A 19,985-nucleotide genomic window follows, 5' to 3' on the forward strand; every position below is an offset into this window, starting at 1 on the left:
CTCCTCGGCAGTAAACTACAGTTCCCATGGTTCCAGGGGTGTGGAGTGAGGCCAGCTACGGGTGCCCGGATGCTTTTGACAGTCAGGCACGTTGGAGAGGCTCAGAGGAGACTGGGGCGCACGAGAGGCAGAGCTGGAATCGCAGTGGCGGAGACGCACGGGCGCACGTCTGTTTTTTGCCTCCCGCAAACCGGGGAGTCCCTGTCACCGAGAACCGGAGGACAGCGCTCGAGCGCGGCCGTGTCACCACCCGAACCGAGGGGCAGACTCTGAAGCAGCGTCCCCGCTCCCCGTTTTTTACATTTCTCACCTTTTCCCCTGCTTTTTTCCCCCCTTCTCTCTCCATCTTTGCGGGTGCAGATGTCGGTGTGAGCCAGAGGAGAGGAGCGGTCGCACGAGACAGCGGCGGCGGCGGCGGCGGCAGCGAGGAGACGTTGACGCGGGAGGAGAACTGTCTCCCTCCGGGGCGGGCAGCCCAGATGAAGCGGGGACATGCTGCGCGCTGACGGCTGCGGACGCCGAGGCAACGGCTCCGTGACCCGGGCGAGGAGAGGAGCGGAGCCCGCGTTGACTCCGCACCGAGCTCCGGCAGCCAGCGCGAGCCCCCAGACTCTCTCTCTCTCTGTCTCCCAGGCTCTCTCTCCCCCGCGGTGAGTGCGCGTGCAGCGTCTTGTATATGAACCACACAAGAAAAATGTGCTCGTGTTGTCCGCTCGTCCAGATGTGCTGCACCTCTGGCACGCTCGTGCCGCGGGGTCATTTGGGCTTTACTGTAGGCATGCAGCGTGTGTGTATAGATCTTAATTGATGATGGTGATCAAACACACACACACACTCACAGACACATACACACGCACACACACGCGTACATGTGATTGCATGTGCGCGCAATGAACCCTGTGTACCCCCTGTTTGTTTGATATCCAGATGAAGTGTTCTCACCCTTTAGCCTCTTTATCCTATGTACAGCGTAGACAAGACAGTCACACCACTGACACGCACACACACGCACACACACACGCACACTCTCTCTCTCTCTCTCTCTCTCTCTCTCTCTCTCTCTTGTATTGTTTATTTGCTGTCTCCATAGATGAGCCCTGCATGTGTATGAGTTTAATGGCACTTTTCTAATAATGAATTTACATACCAGTGGGACACACCAGAAGTCTGACAGTGAGCCCAGCCTCTCATGATGGACAGATGTTTGCTTTACGTATAAACAGGAGACACACACACACAGAGAGAGAGAGAGAGAGAGAGAGAGAGAGAGAGAGAGAGAGAGAGAGAGAGAGAGAGAGAGAGAGAGAGAGAGAGAGAGAGAGAGAGAGAGAGAGAGAGAGGGTCCCTGGTGAGCGTCCCTGGGTTTCTATCCCTGGCAGCCCCCCTCCTCAGGACAGTTATAGGCAGGACGCAGCAGCAGCAGCAGCAGCAGCAGCACATCCTGCAGTGGCAACAGGGGCTGCTGAGCTTGGAGAGACACGGCGTACTCATGGTGGTGATTATCAGCTCTTGTCTGTGGTTTAGTGAGAGGGGGGGGGTTGTAGAGAGAGAGAGAGAGAAAGGGGGGCAGGGGGTGACAAAGGAATAAAGAGCGCATGAGAAACTGAAAGAGAGAGGACGGGGAGAGAGGGAAGTCAATGTCAGTGTCTGGGCAGTGACAGTTCGTTATTTAAGGGCCCCTCGGAGACGTGCACAGGCTGCCCTAGTGCAGGTGCTGTTGGTATGCAGAGTGATGCTTTGTCTGTCTGTCTCTCTCTCTCTGTCTGTCTCTCTCTCTCTGTCTGTCTCTCTCTCTCTCTGTCTGTCTGTCTGTCTTATACTTACACACACACACACACACACAGTCTCACTCTCTCGGTCGCTGCTTGAAGAGTGAGTTCTCTTATTGGCAGGTCCACTTGGACATAATGAATAATTTCAACCCTCTGAATGCTGGAATGAAAAGGAAATGGCCTCACTTTGGCATGCAGCTGCTCTGTCAGACTTGTCTTGAGTGCATGGCCCTGTGTGTGTGTGTGTGTGTGTGTGTGTGTGTGTGAGAGAGAGAGAGAGAGAAAGAGAATGTGAACATATAACAGCTTAGGCATATTGTGCCTCCTACCTGTGTGAGCGGGGCTAGTTGTCATAGTAACGGCCTTGTAGCTCCGTTGATGTTCCGCCTGTCCTCATTGGCAGGGTCAGCGCACCTAACACACCACATCTCGTCTCAAAGCGGAGTGTGTGTGTGTGTGTACATGTCTACTGTGTGTGTGCTTTGGAAATACCTTTTGTTTGTGGCCTGCTGCTGTTTGTACTGTAGGTGTGTGGGGGTTGATGGCACATCCAAGTCAGTGTGTGTGTGTGTGTGTGCGTGCACGCTCTTGTGTGTTGCAGTGTCACAAAGATGCACCCTGTTGATATGACAGCCCACAGATCAACCAATCATCTGTTTTCCTCTCTCTGCCTATCAGCATGTGAGGTTGCCGTAGTCAGACGTCCTCTTGATATGGAGGTCGTCATGGAGATGGAGAAGACAGAATGGACATTTATTAATGAATGCACATGCTCACACTATTGCACACATGCACAAACATACAGATTGGTACAGTATTAATGGACGTCTGCTGATTTCCTGGTGCTTCTGGAAGTTTTGAGTTCACGATGGTGCAACCTGTTGAATGGCTGAATAGTGGTTTAGAGGAGTTCCAGTTTATTCTTGCATCAGGTCTAAATATGAACTAGGTTATCTTGAAAGATAGAATCACCTATTCAGTCTCTTTGGGGTTATTTGACCTCAACAAACAGACACTGCCACCAGACGAGCTGTATAATCTACATCAGAGGATATCCTTAACAGGGTCTGTTCAGATGCTGATTCTTCAAAAACAATCTCAGGCTTCATTTCACACATTTGGCTTCGGGCTGTGCACAAGATTCGTCAAATGCAAAAAATGTTGGGGTTACAGATTTTATTTGAAAGTCAGCCGAAGATCATTCTGACCCTTGTCTTTGAACTCTTCACAACAGATATTATTACTGCCATCCAGGAAAGGGGAATTTACACCGGTGTGTGTGTGTGTGTATTTGAATGAGTCAGGCCATTATTACTCAGCAATTGAAATGCCTCCAAAAATACACGAGAAATTGATTTTTAGGCCACCGATTCATGTAAACAATTCACCCTGACAGAATCTGGGTGGTTAGAGCTTCCATCTGATGACTTGGAGCTATGAGAAACGGCTTTAAGCATAAATATGTGACATTGTGATGCAAATTCTATCTCTGTTTCCAAATCAAAGACGTTATATTGAATGCTACTGTTAAAAAACAACCAACTTTACTTGAAAAAAATAATAATAATAAAACTTTACCATATGAAATGAGCTGCTGGCAAAAATAATTAGCCATAACTTTGTCCTTGGAGTGAAGGGTACTGTCTTTTATGACTCCTATTAATCTAATCGTCACCTGAAGTGAAATAGCTTTCGCCACAGGCAGGTAAATGTGGTTCAACTCCCACACACACACACACACACACACACACACACACACACACACACACACACACACACACACACACACACACGCACACGCACACGCACACGCACATGCACTCACTCACGCTCACAAATACAAACAGATGCCCACACACACACACACGCACATATCGACCATTTAGCATTAGTGTAAGCAGTGTTTGTATGCTCCATTCTGTCACCTCCCACACAATACATTCATAAAACTGCTCCTCGGCGCCAAAGCCACTGACTCAATAGAGGACGTCTCCCCCCTTCTCTTTTCTCTCTCGCCGCCTTCCCTCTTTTAACCCCTCTGCCCCCCATGTATCTGTCCCTTGCCTCTGCTTCTTCTTTTCTTCCCCTCCTCGTCCTGCCTCACCTACCTCCTCATTCTCCCTTCCCCCACTCCCCACCCCCAAGGGCTGGTTGCAGCCGGTTTGAGTCTGACAGTGGAGAGAGGGAGCTTCGACCTCTCACCTTCGGAGGATGGAGGGAGGGAGCGGAGGCAAAAGAAGAGGGATGATGGAGGGCAGCGGGGTGGAGGGATGCTGTGGAGCGAGGGGAGGGAGGGATGGAGGTGGGGGGTGCAACTGCAAGAGGCGAGGGAGAGGTCAAAGAACAGGAGGGATTTGCCGAGAAAGAGGGGAGAGCTGCTGGGGAAGGGACCGACTGAGAGCGAGAGTGAGAGAGAGTGAGAGAGAGGGAGAGAAAGAGGACAGAGGGGTCAGGAAGGAGAGGGAGTGATAAATGAAGGGAGAGTGGCAGGATGGAAGGATGAGGAGGGAGGGATGGATCGTGCGAGGGGATGAGAAGGAGAGAAAGACAGAGTGTGAAGCTGCTGTGTACCTCCCTAACAAGCTGGACAGAATCAGCTCAATTATTAAAGAGGAGCGAGAGATGGGAAAACACGCAGACATGCAGACGTACACGCAGAAAAAGCATCTCTCAGTGTCTGGCACACAACACATACTCGCCATCTTTTCACACACACACACACACACCTCTACTGTACCTGATCTGCACAGATCAACATACTTACACACGCACTGTACGACTGATTTTCGTGTCTCTTCACACATGTGCGTCACAGTTATCTGTGTTTGTAGCGGCGTGCGAGTGTGCGTACACATGTGTCTGGGTTTGTGCGTTGAAAACAGTGAGTCAGAGGATAAGCAGAGACTTGTTAGTGATTCTCCTCAACACCCCCGAACCCCCCCTCCACCACACCCCCACCCAATTTGGCTCCGGCTCTGTCTCAACGTTCCAGCGCCGTGGCTCCAATGTCGTCCCATCAATACGAACAGATAATCAGAGCACTAAGGGGTCTGTCTATAAACCCCCACCGTGAATATAGTTTGCACCTTCTTCTCTTCCTTCCTTTCTTCTCTAACTCCCTTCCTCTCCCTCTCCCTCCCTCCTCCTCCTCCTCCTCCTCCTCCTCTTCCTCTCTTGCCCGTTCCACCCTTGTTTCTAGTTCTCTTTCTTCTTTCCCTTTTCCCTCCTTCTCTGAGGAAGTGTTGCCCCCAAGGGACGAAAAGATTCGCTACCTTCCAGGAGAGAAAGAGATTGTGTGTGTGCCTCTCTCAGTGTGTGTGTGTGTGAATGTGTGTCCTCCACATGTGTGTGTGTGAGAGTGAGAATACACACTTCCTGAGACAGAAAGGGAGAGAGAGGCAGGGATAGAGCAAGTAAAGAGCGGGTGAGAGAGTGAAAGCAGAAGGCTGTGGAGGGGGAGGAGAGAGAAAGAGATAAGAGAGAAAGACTGAGAGTAGTCGGGGAGAAGGGGGAAGATGGATGAATTCACTGCGCACTGTGTGGGTGTGTGTGTGTGTGTCTGTGTCTGTGTGTGTGTCTGTGTGTGTGTGTGTGAGAGACAGATAGTTAGACAGAGAGATGGTAGGGAGATGCAGGTAGATGGAGATCGACTGAAGGGTTTCTTCCCCTCAGCAGAAGTCATAATTTCTTAGAGCCTGTACAGATGTTTGTGTATGTGTGTGTGTGTGCATGCACTTGTGTACATGCCTGATTGTGTTTGTACCTGAGTGTATTGCTTTGGCCAGGCTTGAGGCCAAGAACTGGAGAGGTACAGTGTAGTGTCGGCGTGTGTAGCGTGAGCAGCATGCGTGTGTCTGCGTGTGCTTCTCGAGAGGTGTGTAAGTTGAGGCTGTGGTTGATGAGCTGTCAGTACCTACAGTTGGAATGTTCACAAGGCGGCCATTGTTGTTCAAACAGCCAGCAGCCTTCTCCTTGGCAACGGGCGCTGCAGCAGCGTCTCCCACAGCAACTGTGGAACAGGAGTATGGAGAGAGGAGGAGGAGTCAGGAAGTCAGGGCCGCAGCACAGAGGCCCCTCTCCAAAACACTGGCCTCAAGGTCTGAGTGTGTGTTGGGGTCCAAGCATCTGGTGTGTGTGTCCTCTGTGTGTGCGGTGGATGTGCATGACTATGTGTGTCGATACATGTGGTTTTAAAGTGTGTCTGTGAGTTCTCGCCACCATGACTATGTGGATCGTGCAACTCTGCTCTGTTTCTGTCTATTTGTGTGTGCATGTCATGTCAGTGTGTATTTGTGTGTGTTTGCACCTGTATGAACTCAAAGGGGGTGTGTTTTTGTGTTTTCCCCTAAGTAACTAGTTTCATCTAATTGCATTTGTGTGCTTTTGTGTTTGTGTCCAAACTTATCCCTGTGCGTCCTTTGTCGTATGTAATCCTGTACTTGGTTTCGTGTGCACACATGTTCACACACTCCTGGCTGCTCCCAGCTGGTGTGGTTGGTCACATGACCTGACTGAGGGGCGGCCATCAGCAGTGCCAGGAAACCGCCTGCAGGAGAGCGAGAGAGGATAGAAAGTGTCAGGCTGAGTTGAAGATGAGGGAGGGGTGCGTGCATGTGTGTGTTGTGGGATAGAAAGCGGAGGTGGGAGGTTTGTGTGCGTGTTAATGGGTATGTGCATGTGTGTGTATGTGGGGGGCTGCTCGAGAGATGAGAGTGGGAACGGTGAGGAAGAAAAGTGGGGGGATTGGGGCGGGGGGTGAAGGAGGAAGAGGAAGGGGTAATACAGTCCTCCTCGCCTTAAAATAACTACAGCATGTAGGTTCCTGCAGAAACAACAGTCGGAGAGTGAGACAGTCAGATGAGGGTTGGCTGTGTTTGTGTGTGTATGTGTGTGGGGTGGGGTGGGGGATCCTGGTTATATGTTGTTTAATGTTTGGAGCTACTTCTCAGGTCCCCTGTGCTCATCCTTGGCAGGGCCACCACTGTATCTGCTGTGTGAAGTCTGTTTATGTTAGATGTGTGCCTAAACGTCTGTCTGCCTTTTTGTTTGTCTGCACATATGGTTTATGTGTTGGTCTCTGTTCACTTATATGCTTTGTGTTTGTGTGTGTGTGTGTGTGTGTGTGTGTGTGTGTGTGTGTGTGTTGTGTGTGTGTGTGTGTGTGTGTGTGTGTGTGTGTGTGCGTGTGTGTGTATGCGTGCACGTGCTTGCTTTTGGCAGGAGCTAGAGCGTGCACACTGATGATGAAGATCATTAGGAATTTCCTGCAACTGGGGAGGTGGCGGTGTTTTTTCGGAGAGGGTGGGGGGGGGCAGCAGCAGAATGGGTGGGATGCGAGTGGGTGAGATAGAGAGAAGAGGTCAGAGTGAAGGAGAGTGGGTGGGTGAGGGATGAGGGGGTCTGCGTGTGTGTTTAGTCGGACCGTCTCCGTTTGAGTGACGTGTGTGATCCGCCAAAGCCCAAAGTTCACCTCTGCTCTGAAGGGTTGTCGGTAGTAATGTGTGTGCTGGCATGACGGCCCCCGATAGAGCGATTTGTGTGTAGATCATTCCTCGGCCCCTCTGGCACACTTACAACACCTCAAGCTCTCCAACGGCCGAGGTCTGATGATTGGAAGAGTTGTGATGTGCTCAAATTTGAGCTGCCCGCTGGGCTGCAATGCTCTGCGGTTGAGGCATGACCTCATAACTTCAGTTTTTTTTTTCTTCATTTTGTTGAATTAAAACTTTTTAACAATTTGGCCAAGTAAATATTTTTTTTTCCACAACGGGAAAAGAAACCCTGCCTTCGCATCCAAAATGTCAACATATCATTTTAAGATGTTAGGGTTGTGCTCATGTTAAATGGGAGGTTTCTGAAGTTGAATAAAGTTTTGCTAAAGCTGCTGTGAAATGACATCCATTTAATGTGGTTTTTTTTGTTGCTTGTATCTTGCTCTGCACTCAAACCTTAGATTTGATCAGCACAGGCAACGTTGGCACTTCATCAACCAGTTCAAAGTGATGCTGTACATACTCGATAACGTCTCATTGACAAACTGGAATACAACATGACACACCATTTTTTTTGGACTAATGAATGAGTTGAAAACACGTCGTCGTCAAGTTTTGTTCATTGTCTTTCGTGTTAATGGTTCAGTCTGATGTTTGTTTTGTTTGTGGAGGAAGTTGGGCGTCGTCACGTGTGTTGTGGGATGGTTTGAGGCAGCGTGGAGGAACGGGAGGCTGATGGTAGCTGAGTATCTGCGCGGTGTCACTCGGTCTCTGTGGACCCCCTGACCCACTTCCTCCCCCTCCCCACCTCTCTTCTCTCTCTCCTGGCCTCACATACACTTTCTCCATATCCCCCCACCAGCACCACCAACCTCTTCTTCTTATCTGTCTAAACCTCTCTGTGGAGCACCCCCTACCCCACACCCCACCTCCTGCAGTCACCACCCCTCTCTCTCTCTCTCTCTCTCTCTCTCTCTCTCTCTCTCACTACCTCTCTCCCCCTCCCTCACACCACTCCCCCATGCTGTTTCGGTGCTGCTGCCTGTCTCTTAGCAACAACTGCACACCCGTTAGAGCTCAGTGAGTGCTTTTACAAACACACCCAGGAAGACACACGCGCACACGCGCACATTCACACACACACGTACGTGCCTGCACTGACACACACACGCGCGTGCGCACACACACACACACACACACAGGGTCTAGTTCCTCATTGAGGGTTGCTGCTGGCAGGCCTGTGAGTCTGCAAGCCTTTTGTGGCAGTGAGATAGATGGGAAGAGAATAGATATGCTGTACAGCTACCACGTACAGAACGATTGTTCCTCTCACACTATGCACGACAGGGCAACTGCCCAAAACTGGAAAATGACAGGTTCTTGTCTGCGATTTCACACTGGCATTCACTCTGTGTTGTTGTTGCCTTCCCTGTAAGCTCACAATAGCTCCAAAAAAGAACTTATATACGTAGACAATTTTTTTTTAACAATATCAAAACTTTTTAAAACAATATCACTCGTGTGAGAGCGGCTCTTTGTGAGACAGATTCAACAGATCACCATGTGGGAGCGTCGCACACCATCGGCAGTTTTCACAGAGACAATACTACGCCGCTGAGTGTTCCAAAGCCCCAGAGCCACTCAGTAAAATGCACCAAAACGCCTTTCCTGCGTACGACACCGAAGATATTGGGATGGCGGCTGATGGAGTATTTGCTTAAACAATGAATCATAGTGGGAGCGCTTGATAGGCTGGCATCTAAGCCCCGTCAGGATGCCCCCTGCAGAGCACAGTAGAGGGATATTTGCATGTGTGTCTTTGTTTTGTGTGTGAATATAAATGTTCATGGGTAGAAATATGTGTGTGTGTGTGATATGTATGTTTTTATGTGCAAATCGATGTGTGAGTGTGTGGGAGGATGAAGCTGTGGTGGCATATTTGCATGCGTCTTTGTGTGTTGGTACGTGCCGCTTTGTGTGTGTCTGTGAGTGACAGTGTGCATGTATGTCTAAGCACATGTGCAGCAATGTTTAATTAAAGCATGTGTTTCTCTCCGTCTCGCACGCACCGGTCAGATGGAGCCTTAATTAATGAATACTGTTAATTAGAGAAAAGAGAAAGTGAGAATGAGAGTGGAAGAGAAGGGAGGGAGGGAGACAGTGCTGGCATAGGAGGGAATGGGTGAGGGGGTTAAAGAAACTATGTTCTGCATGTGTGTGTGTGTGTGTGTGTGTGTGTGTGTCTGTGTGCGCGCGTGTGTGTGTGTTCATCTCCATGTTTGTATGTCCCAGTTGTGTCATCCCTCAGAGCAACAGAACGTTGAGGTTGCTCTGCTCCATGTGTTCAGTCCCAAACTCTGCTACAGCAAAACTCTCCCACTCCTCCTCCTCCTCCTCCTCTCCCGCTTCCTTCTCTCCTTCTCGCCTCATTTCAACTTTTTCTCCCCCATATACCTCAAATCAGTGCGTCTCATTCAATCTGTCCACTTACCGTCCTTTCCCTATCTTGGCCATGTCTTTCACGTAGCTGAACCTCTTCCATCTCCTGCCATTTCTCAGGCTTTCTCACCCATTCACTCAGTAATTTGAGTGTCTTCCACCCTCTCTGTTCCCCTTTTTCTTTCTTTCTTTCTTTCTCTCTCTCTCTCTCTCTCTCACTGCTCTGTCCTTCTCCCAACCTCCTAATCAGAACCATATGTTGGAGACGGAGGCAGAGAGATCTGACGATGGAGAGGATTGCGTTGTATGTGGAGAGTGTGCTGGAGCCAACAATGTGCGCGTGTGTGCGTGTGTGTGTGTGTGTGTGTGTGCAAAAGTGGGCACGCATACATACTTGTGTTTGTGCTTGAAATGTGTGTGTGCACGCACGCCGTCACGTGGGAGTCTGATAGCACGTGTGGTCCAGATTTCATAAGATTTCTGTCTCTCCTGGCTGTCAGTCCTTCCGCTTCTCCTCTGCTCTGGGTTTTTCTATAATCCTCCAGTCGTTCCTGTCTTTCTGTCACCTTCATCTCTCCATCCTCTTAACACCTCTCTATTCATCACCTCTCTGCTTCCCCCTGGTGGCTGTGATTATTCACACATTCTCATTCTTCTTGTACCCTCCAAGTCTAGTAGTGCTTTGTAATGCATTTGAATAGTTTTTGCTGAAATGTGACATGCAGTGTGTGTGTGTGTGTGTGTGTGTGTGTGTGTGTGTGTGTGTGTGTGTGTGTGTGTGTGTGTGTGTGTGTGTGTGTGTGTGTGTGTGTGTGTGTGTGTGTGTGTGTGTGTGTGTGTGTGTGTGTGTGTGTGTGTGTGTGTGTGTGTGTGTGTGCGTGCGTGTGTGTGTGTGTGTGTGCCATGATTATAATTTGTGGACCTACGTCTATTCACTCAAATATGGTGGTATTGGAAAAATGTGGCAAAACTCACCCAGGCCTACACAGCATCTCACTCTGTGTGTGTGATCCTCATCATGTAGCATACATCAAAATCAAATAGAGTAAAGTGGCTCTGACTCACAGGTGAACCCACAATCTGCTGGTAAACGTGATAGTACAATAGACTTCAAAATTTTATATTGCAAGTCATCTTCCAAAATAATTGTGTCTGATGTGAGATGGTGCAGCCCTCACCAAAATACAGATTCTTGTCTGGTCTGATGCGTGCTGTGACATCATGTACTAATCTCTTATTCTTTCTGCTCCACCCTCCTTTTCCTTTTCTTCTCTCCAACTGCTGTCAACTCTCTGTCCCTCCCTCTGTCTGTCTGTCTGTCCGTCTGTCTGTCTGTCTGTCTCCCTCTTTCTCTTACTCCAGCAACCATGGGCAAAAGACAGGAGCAGAGGGGAGAGAAAAAGTATGTGAGCTCTCCACTGCAGTATTGATGACCCAATGATCCCCTGCAGAACAGAGCCAGTCAGGCAGACACAGCGAGGCTCAACTCAGAATCAAAATCAGAATCAGCGCCACGACCGATCGGTGAAAGCAAGCGGCCGAACAGGATATGAATGGTAAATGTAATCTAATGTTGTAATGCTGCTGTGTGGGTGGCACAGTTAATAGAATAGAGTGCATTACAGATTAGGTTTATGGCCCATTGCCAAAAAAATGGTGGACGATTCCCTCACACAATTCCATCTGTGCTGCAAATGTTTGATTTAGATTTTTTTCTGTATGTTTGATGCATTAAATGACCAGTATATTTAGCAGCAACGAGTTTAGATTAAATGTATTAATTGCAACAACGAAACTTATTTGCAGACTTTCTATTCAGTTTATAATTTTTTGGTCTACCCTCAGGTCCTTGAAGCCTCTTGCGAGCTGCCAGAGGAAGACGGCAACAAAGAAGAAAACACTCATCTACATTCAGCAGAAAACATCCCCCTTTTTATTCCCTCACTACCAGCAGGACTATACACTGAATGAGTGGCTTGTCAGATCACCTATTTTCAGGCCAGTCTGGGGCACCAGTGGGCTGTGGTGGAAATCAGGCAGAGGAAAAAGGGTGCGTGGGAGGGCTGGAGGAGCTGGAAGGGCCTGAGCTCTGGACCAGGGAGCTTGGGTTCCAGGCGGAGTTCCAGGACCCTTCCAACAATGGACTGGCCCCGGTGACCTCTGACCACTTTCCCGCCTCCCCAGCCTCTGCCCTGGCCAACGGCCTCCACCTACAGAGAAGGCTGGGGCTGAACACCTGTCGGCGGAGGCAGACGCAGACTCAGACCGCTGCTGAGACACACGCATTTGCAGAGACATTTAAAGACATGCAGACGCACATAGACCCAGATATGCATGCACAGATGGATAATTGTGGACACATGGATGTCAATGCACATACGGGTTCTGTTGGGCCTGAGCACTCCAGAACTCTCACACCAGAGGCCATACACACAAACTCACCTCAACCCCTGTCTTTGGCGCTTGGCAATCATCCTGCCTCCACCAATCAGCTGGCAGCCCCAGTCCTCAAGGCAGAGAAAGACATTCCCTCAACCTTTTTCCCTATCGGCCCAAACCAAACCCCCGGCTCCTCTCCTCTTCCTGTGGAGGCGGAGAAGAAGTATGCACTCCGCAGCTCTGGACGTCCTCGCTTCCCCTGTCACCTGCGCAAATCCTCCCGCCTCCGCCGAAGCATGGAGGACGGGGAGAAGAGGGCAGTGAAGGAGAGGGGAGGAGAGGAGGAGTTGGATGCATTAGAGGAAAAGATCTGGAGGGTTAAAGAAGAGGAGGTGGCTGTTCGCAAGAAGGAAGAGCCTTCGCCTGCTGTTCTTCGGGCAGCTGTTTTACCCGCAGCCCCCTGTCCTACAGATATCGCTCTCGCTCTTACTGTAGCCAAACCTGCTCCTAAAGCTATACACAAACCTGGGCCCAGACTTGGACATAAACCTGGACCTAAATCAAGGTCTAGGCCTGCACCAAAATCTGTCCAAAAAGCAGCTCCTAAAAGCGTCATGAAACAGCGGCAGGCAGCACAGTCCATTGCTCGTCGTGTCACCCCTCACCACCCATTTATGAACACATCCACCATTGCTGCGTCTCTGTTAGCTGTTAAGGAGGAACCTGTTACACAGTTGGGGGTATGTCCTCCTAATAACCGGAAGTGTAAACGATTTGTCGGCGTAAGTTAATTTATTAACACATAACACTTTACACCATGTATCGTATCATATCATATATGAAGTGTATATTTTAACAAATCGCAATTGATTTTGTTTCTTGTTGGTCTTTGCTTTTCAGGTGAGGAAGATTGTCGTCAAGGTGGCTCGCATTCCCGTCAGCCTCAGCCGCCGACAGAAGAGCTACAAGATTTCCAATCTGGAGACATTTACGGGGACAGAGAAAGGCAACAATGGCAGTCTGGAGGGCTCAGAGGCTGTTCGAGAGCCCACCGCACTTCTCCGCATGAAGAACAACGGGAAGAGTGTTATGGTGATGTTCCCTCCTGGAGAGCTGCCTGTTATTCTCAAACGCAGGAGGGGTCGACCGCCCAAACAGGCTCTGCCAGTAATACCGGGAGAGCCTCCAAATGCTGGCAGTGCTAGTGGTAATGGAGACCAGCCCAAAAAGCCCCGGAGGCGTCGTCGGACTAAACTCCCTTCTCCTTATCCATCTTATGTTAATGATACTAATGATGTGAAAACAGAGTACGGGGATGTTCTGTCCAAACTGGCCTTTTTAAACCGCCAGCCCCCTGCCACAGGCCGTTGCTCTCCACCTCGATGCTGGACACCCAGTGAGCCAGAGAGCTTTCATGTGCCCTTGGAAAACCCTGGAATATCCACCCTGATCCACCGCCTCACCGGGTATAGACGCCCGCGGGGTGGCAGAGGAGGTGGCGCTGGAAGAGGTGGCGGAGCAGCAGGGGGTATTGGGGGCACTGAGCACAATAAGAGCACCTTCAGTGACTTCTTTGAATCCATCGGTAAAAAGCGGAAACTGAGCCCCATGTCTGAGCACGGATTACCAAGGAAAAGGGGGAAGGGTGGGGTCGGTAGGGGAGGGGGTGTCGTAGGAACTGAGCCTGGCGTAGAGAAAGTAGTCAAGAAGAAACGTATAAGGAAAAATGGCGCAAGTAAAGGGGAGGGGGTGTTCATGGGGCAGGACTGGCCCAATGGGGCAGGTGGCTGGGGGGAGGAGGGATGTCTGGAGAAGGAGAAAGGTTTGGGTGGGTTTCAGCTCTGTGGATCACCGAGGGGGGGCTTTTCATCCTGTGAGGTAGGAAGGGGGGGTGCCTACAGCAGTCCAGGGGGAAGCAGAGGTGTTGGGCCAGCGGGGGAGGACTCACAAAGCCTGTTTGCTGGATATTTCCGCTCACTGCTGGACTCGGACGATTCATCAGACCTGCTGGACATTTCCTCGCAGTCAAACGCCCGCAAAACTTCATCCACCCCTGGTTATGAGCCATCCAGCCCAGCTCCCAGTCACAGCTGGGCCCCTGCATTTTCCAAGTGGTGTTCCAAGGGTGCCAGTTCTGGGGTGGAGGGTTCAGCGCAAACACATTGCTCCTCAGCCAGGCCTCCATACAGCTACAGCAGCCTGGCCCAAACATCACCCACCACTTCTACCTATCCTAAATCCAACCCCCCATCTCTCTCGCACTCTCCTAGCTCCCCACATCCTGCCTCTTATGGGCACTACTCCTCTGGCTACTCCTCCTCCTCTCCTGCAGTGTCACAGCGATCCTCAGACTGCAGCTTCGCTTACGGGTCCGGACACAGCAGTGGCAAGGCCACCCCTGTCGGCCAGATTGGCTATTCTAACTACCAGGCAGCAGCCAAGCGGGGCTTTTGTGGATATCCTGCAGCAGGTCATTCCTCCATGGTGCGGGGGGAGACCACAGGACCCACATCACCTGGAGGAGGGTACATGTCAGTGGCCAGAGGCAGCCCTTTTAGCTCCTCCCAACAGTACAGCTCCAATCAGTGGAGCTACAGGTAAAGCACGAATTTTGCGATTTTAAGGCATTGCTGAGTTTCTTTTTCACACAAAATCTGACTTGGTGTAAATGAAATAAGTGATTTAATGTTTTCTTCAATTAAAAGGAGAAGTACGAACTAGTAAAAGTCTGACCATGGCAGGATCAAAGCGATGTGATTTGCCAAATATTAATGTGTAATTCAAGCTCATCATTTTCAATTTTTACATGTCCACCATGTGCTAATTAACAGTCCATACCTGACATTAGTTAACTCGGGGCTAAAATGTGCACCGTGGTTATACAGCAGAGGAATGCATAATTTCCACCCACATGCAGAGAGGTCTCTTCAGGTTCTTGTTGCTGGTTGGTGGAGCAGCAACAAAGAGCAGTGAAAATCGAACACAATTTATTTCAAGATATATTGTGTTTTATAATTGCTGTTGTTAATTTCATATTTTTTTATTTTTTCTTCAGACAAGGTTACGGCGGCTGGTCAACAGACGGCTTCGGGCCTCAGTATCACGGCTACGGTGAATATGGCTCCAATGAGTCCAAAGACATCCTGGATATCTCGAACTACACCCCCCAGAAAGCCAAGCGACAACCTTTTCCTGAAAGCCTGTCAGAATCCTCCTCTGACTCTTTGCATCTTGGATCTGCAGCCACCGGTATCGCACCGAGCTCCGCTGGCGGCACGTTCAAACTGACTGAGGCAGTCTCTGTTAGCGGAGAAGGGGGTCCGTCGAGTCTGTCCAGCCTGGAGAAGTTGATGATGGATTGGCACGAGGGAGCTTCGGGGCCCTCGTATAACTGGAGCCAGAACGTCCTCTTTCAGGGAGGCGGAAACAGCAAACCTGGCCGCGGCCGCAGGAAACGGACTGAGCCACAATCAGAAAAAGATGGTGTTTCTACTTTACACTCTGATTCCCAATCCAGTCCCTCACCAACACCTATTCCTGGACCTAAGCGAGGAGGTGTAGGTGGGCGGGGCAGAGGGTCCAGAGGTGGTAGAGGGGGGCTGTCTCCATGTCAGAGAGAGCGGCCTAAAGGCAGGGGCAAGGCTTCCTCTACGTGTGGAGCAGGAGGAGTAGTGTCTGCTGGAGGCACAGAGGGGTCTGGGCTGTTCCAGGAGGTGCTGGACTATTACAGTGGTGACAGTAGCAGCCTCTCTCCCCTGGCCACTCCCAATCCCGCACCACCCTCCAGCTACCTCCAGGACCCCTGTGAGTACCCCTCCCCTTATTCTGCTCACCCGTCCACACCTTCCTCTGAGGAGCGATATCCAGCCTTATACCCTGGAGAGTCCTCTTCCTCCCTCTCACCCGGTGTCTCGTCTCCCCCTTACCCTCCCAAGCCCACCCCTCCTCCTCCCCAGTCTTACCACCCAGTCCCATCCAGGACCTTCTCCCCCTCCTGCTCCCCCTCACCACGGGTAACATCCCACTGCAGCACTGCACTGAGTCCTTCTCATCGCCCCGCTCCGAAAGACCCACAGTTCTCCCAGTACGACTCCCCGAGCTACTGCAGCTCCCCCTATTGGTACGGACAGACATCGCACAGTGGAAGCCCCAGCCCACACTCGCACAGCACACACTCAAACACAGCTGTGCACGCACACAGCAACCCGCATACAAGTCCTCACGGAAACGCACACGGTAATCCACTCGCTAGCCCGAACGCAAACACACACACTCATATAATCCAGACCCCCCACGACACGCACCATCACAACACTCAGCCGCTCGCGAACCTGAGCTCGCACACCAACACCCATCCCACCTCGCACCTCCAGAGCAGCCCCCTCACTCACTCCAACCCGCACACCAACAATCAGACCCACCACAACGCACACACCAACCCCAGCACTCACCTCCCATCCCACACACACTCCAACCCCAGCCCCAGCCTACTCTCCCACTCGACACCCCTGCTTTACGAAGAGCGCAGCCCCCCCTCCGCCATGAGCGCCCACAAGCGGGATCTGACCCCCCACCCCATGAGCACAGGCCACCGCCAAGGCCCCCTGCCTCACTCCTCATACCTCAAACCTCCCCTGGACTCCTCGCCCCATCAGGAGGACACTAGTGGCTTCTCCCTGTCCCACCAGTCCTACCAGGGCATGGGACACCGTTACCCCTCCCAGGTGGCTCAGGGAGGTGGGGTACTGTGCCAGCTCTTGGACCCAGCCAATGATGAAAGCTTCAGCGTCACCAGCCTGTAACAGCAGGTGGGTTTATTTAACCTTCAAACAAACAATAAGCCCATTAAGGAGGATGACCATAAGTTTTGCTAAAAAATGTGTAGAAAACCTTGCCAAGTGTTTTGAAAGAGGTTCAATACTTGATATTTAATTGGATGATGAAGCTTTGATAGTTCAGTCAGACAAGTCACGTTGTAAATGTTTATTGCAGCAGCAGAACAGAGTGAGAGTCTGGCGTCAAGGCTCCGAAACCCAGATATGATTAAATACAGTAGATATAATGGAGAGTGAGCTTTAACCCACCTGTTGGCACTACAGGTGGATGCTGGGGTGGTGGAGGGGCTGAGTCAACAGGCAGCAGAGGCACTGACAAACAAAGGCAGTGATGGGAAATCTTTGCACCTTGAATAGGCCACCAAATTGGGAGGGGATGTATTACAGTCAACTTTAGAAGCAGTTTCACAAAAAAGTTTTATCCTATATATATCTGGTTAGAAAACTGTTTTTAATCAGCTTTTGCCAGATTATATAAGCCCATTTCTAAAGATGAAATTTATGTATTTGAAATTGTTTCATGGTAACTTGGATGGATAAAGGTGGACCGCATGACGGTTCCCCTTAAAGTGACGCCATAGTGTCTTGATTGCTTCCTAGTGGCTGGCTGCAGTATAGATGGGACATGGACATAACTTTATCTGTCTGTTACATATCATGTTTGTATATGAGGTGCAAAAGTCCCTGATTGGTTTGGTTTTCATTTAACTTGATGTTGTAAAAAGGTGAAATGTCATGATTGACAGCTGAGACTGACTCGCGATTGGTCAAGCACGTGTATTGGCGAGATCTCGATACTGCAGCTCCATCCCCTGATCACTTCTGCGCAGACCCCGGGTCCAAATAGCGCCATCGGCCTAAGATTGCAGTGTTTGTATCCTGGATATTTTAGCTTCAATTTTGTACAGTGAGAGGTGGGGATGCGTCGTCCATCTTTATTTACAGCCTACGGTCAAAATATGTTCAAGCTGTGATACTCAATAAAAACTCTTGAGCTGAAGTGCAAAGAGGTAAACTGAGCAGACACACTTACTGCATTACTTTATGCACCAAATCAACCTTCTTACAGGGATATGATCAAATATAGTCTAGGTGTATTTCATTCAATTCATATTATAATGCTTTTCTTTATCTCTTTCTAAAATATCTGTCTTGCTCTCTTTTCCTCATCTGTATCTCTCTCCCTTTGTTTCTCTTCCAGGTGCATTCAGTCCAAGCTTTTACAGATTTGCAAACATTTTTTTTCATTTTTGTTAAGGAGACTTCTTTGTGAGAGACTGTGAAAATGAAGGTTGAGAATTTAGCTGCCAGCTTTGGACAGTAAAGCTTTAATTCTCCAGCACTGACAATCAAAAATCAGCCACAACTTAAAACACCCAAGCATGTGCACACACAAATTCACACACACACACACACACACACACACACACACACACACACACACACACACACACACACACACACACACACACACACACACGCACACACAAATACAGACAAGCATGTGCAGATCAGTTCACTACCTAAACATGACCACGTAGAACCATACATGTGTACACTCACTCACACTCTGTGCTGGAATGAGGGACTGGCCAGGAGGAGCTGACAGATGAAAGCCAGATGCTGACGGACAGAGACAAACCTATTTCCTCATTCCGTTGAGTCCTGCTGTGGTACATAGAGGACTCCATTTCCCAGAAGTCTGTATCTCACCAAAATCTTTCTGGTCTTGTTCTGTACATCTGCAATATGGACAAAGTCGGAGCATGCCGCTCTGTCTGTCTCTCTCTTTCTGTTTCTCTCCTCTGTCCTCCCCTCCCCTTCTTTGCTAAACCAGCAACCGTGTTCTGCACTCGACTCACCGACACTGTCATTTCTGTCTCGTGCTCCAACCTGAACCGCATCTGAGCCCAAAATTGACTTTTTGAATACCATGAGCCTTGCAAATGTCCTGCTCTGTGCACTCTCTCCTTGTGTTGTGTCCCATAAGAGAAAAAGTGGACAAAATAATGTTTCTGCTCTTGAAATACCAGCATCTGTACATACGACTCCAGCTCCAAGCCAGGGGCCCCCTCTTCACTCGGAGGGTCCGCCATCGTCATGCCCTCCTCAGCGCTCTGCCATGGTTTCTCTGCTCTGCGGGGGGGGAATGGGTTTCTGGTGTGGGGGTGGTATTAGGGGGTGGAGGGGGGCTGCAGCATGGAGACTCAACATCATGTGTTTTGATGTTTTAAACTACAAGGGAAAGAGACATTGAAATCATAAAAATGGCCCCAAAGAGACTCTTGTTTTTCTGTGTGCAAATGTGAGACAGAGGGGGTTGTGTTTGCGTGACTGCAGTAATGCATGTATCTGTGTGTGTGTGTGTGTGTGTGTGTGTGTGTGTGTGTGTGTGTGTGTGTGTGTGTGTGTGTGTGTGTGTGTGTGTGTGTGTGTGTGTGTGTGTGTGTGTGTGTGTGTGTGTGTGTGTGTGTGTGTGTGTGTGTGTGTGTGTGCCTGTGAGTGAGTGAGTAAGTGTGTGTGTGTGTGCGTGCCTATGGGGTCAAAAGGAGTGAAGCTCCCCAGACACCAAAGTCTTGGCGGGGCCTCATTCTTTCTTTCACTCTCTCCCTTCTTTTTTCTGTGGTCTTGTGTTGTTTGGTGGTTTTTGTGATGAAAAAAAAAATGTATATCTGTCTGTTACATATCATGTATGTATCTGAGGTGCAAAATATTTAAATACACATTCTGTTCTTGCCATTGGTAATTCTGTCTATAGCATACTGCTTCTTTAAGGGATTAAGGGAGGTGTGAGCGTGTTTGTGTGTGTGCGTTTTAGAGCCTCCCTGAGTATTGGGCTTTGCCCAGGCTGTCTGGGACTGCGAGCGAGAGAGTTCAGTCAAGGACACAATTCGACAGGGAGCGCAAGGGAGGGGAGGAGAGGAGAGGAATGGATGGCGGGGAGAGTAGGGGAGGATGTGTTGGAGGGAAAGAAAGAAACCAGACTCAGGAAATCAGAAAAGAGTGTCGTAGGGGTTTTAAAGCCACTGAAACAAAAATGCACAAAAATGTACTGTTGCAAGATTCCT

At 49.9% G+C, this 19,985-nt stretch overlaps 1 protein-coding gene across 1 annotated transcript; it reads left to right on the plus strand.

The window, feature by feature from the left end:
* Nucleotides 1-89: 89 nt before the first annotated feature.
* ahdc1 (AT hook, DNA binding motif, containing 1) lies at nt 90-19,663 on the plus strand. Its single transcript, XM_035183540.2, has 6 exons — nt 90-650; nt 11,066-11,259; nt 11,549-12,864; nt 12,983-14,679; nt 15,138-16,890; nt 18,119-19,663. The coding sequence occupies exons 3-5, from the start codon at nt 11,671-11,673 to the stop codon at nt 16,882-16,884; spliced, it is 4,638 nt and encodes a 1,545-aa protein (XP_035039431.1). The 5' UTR covers nt 90-650; nt 11,066-11,259; nt 11,549-11,670; the 3' UTR covers nt 16,885-16,890; nt 18,119-19,663.
* Nucleotides 19,664-19,985: the final 322 nt, after the last annotated feature.

The sequence above is a fragment of the Hippoglossus stenolepis genome, chromosome 17, assembly GCF_022539355.2.
Source record: "Hippoglossus stenolepis isolate QCI-W04-F060 chromosome 17, HSTE1.2, whole genome shotgun sequence".
NCBI classification, from domain to species: Eukaryota; Metazoa; Chordata; class Actinopteri; order Pleuronectiformes; family Pleuronectidae; genus Hippoglossus; species Hippoglossus stenolepis.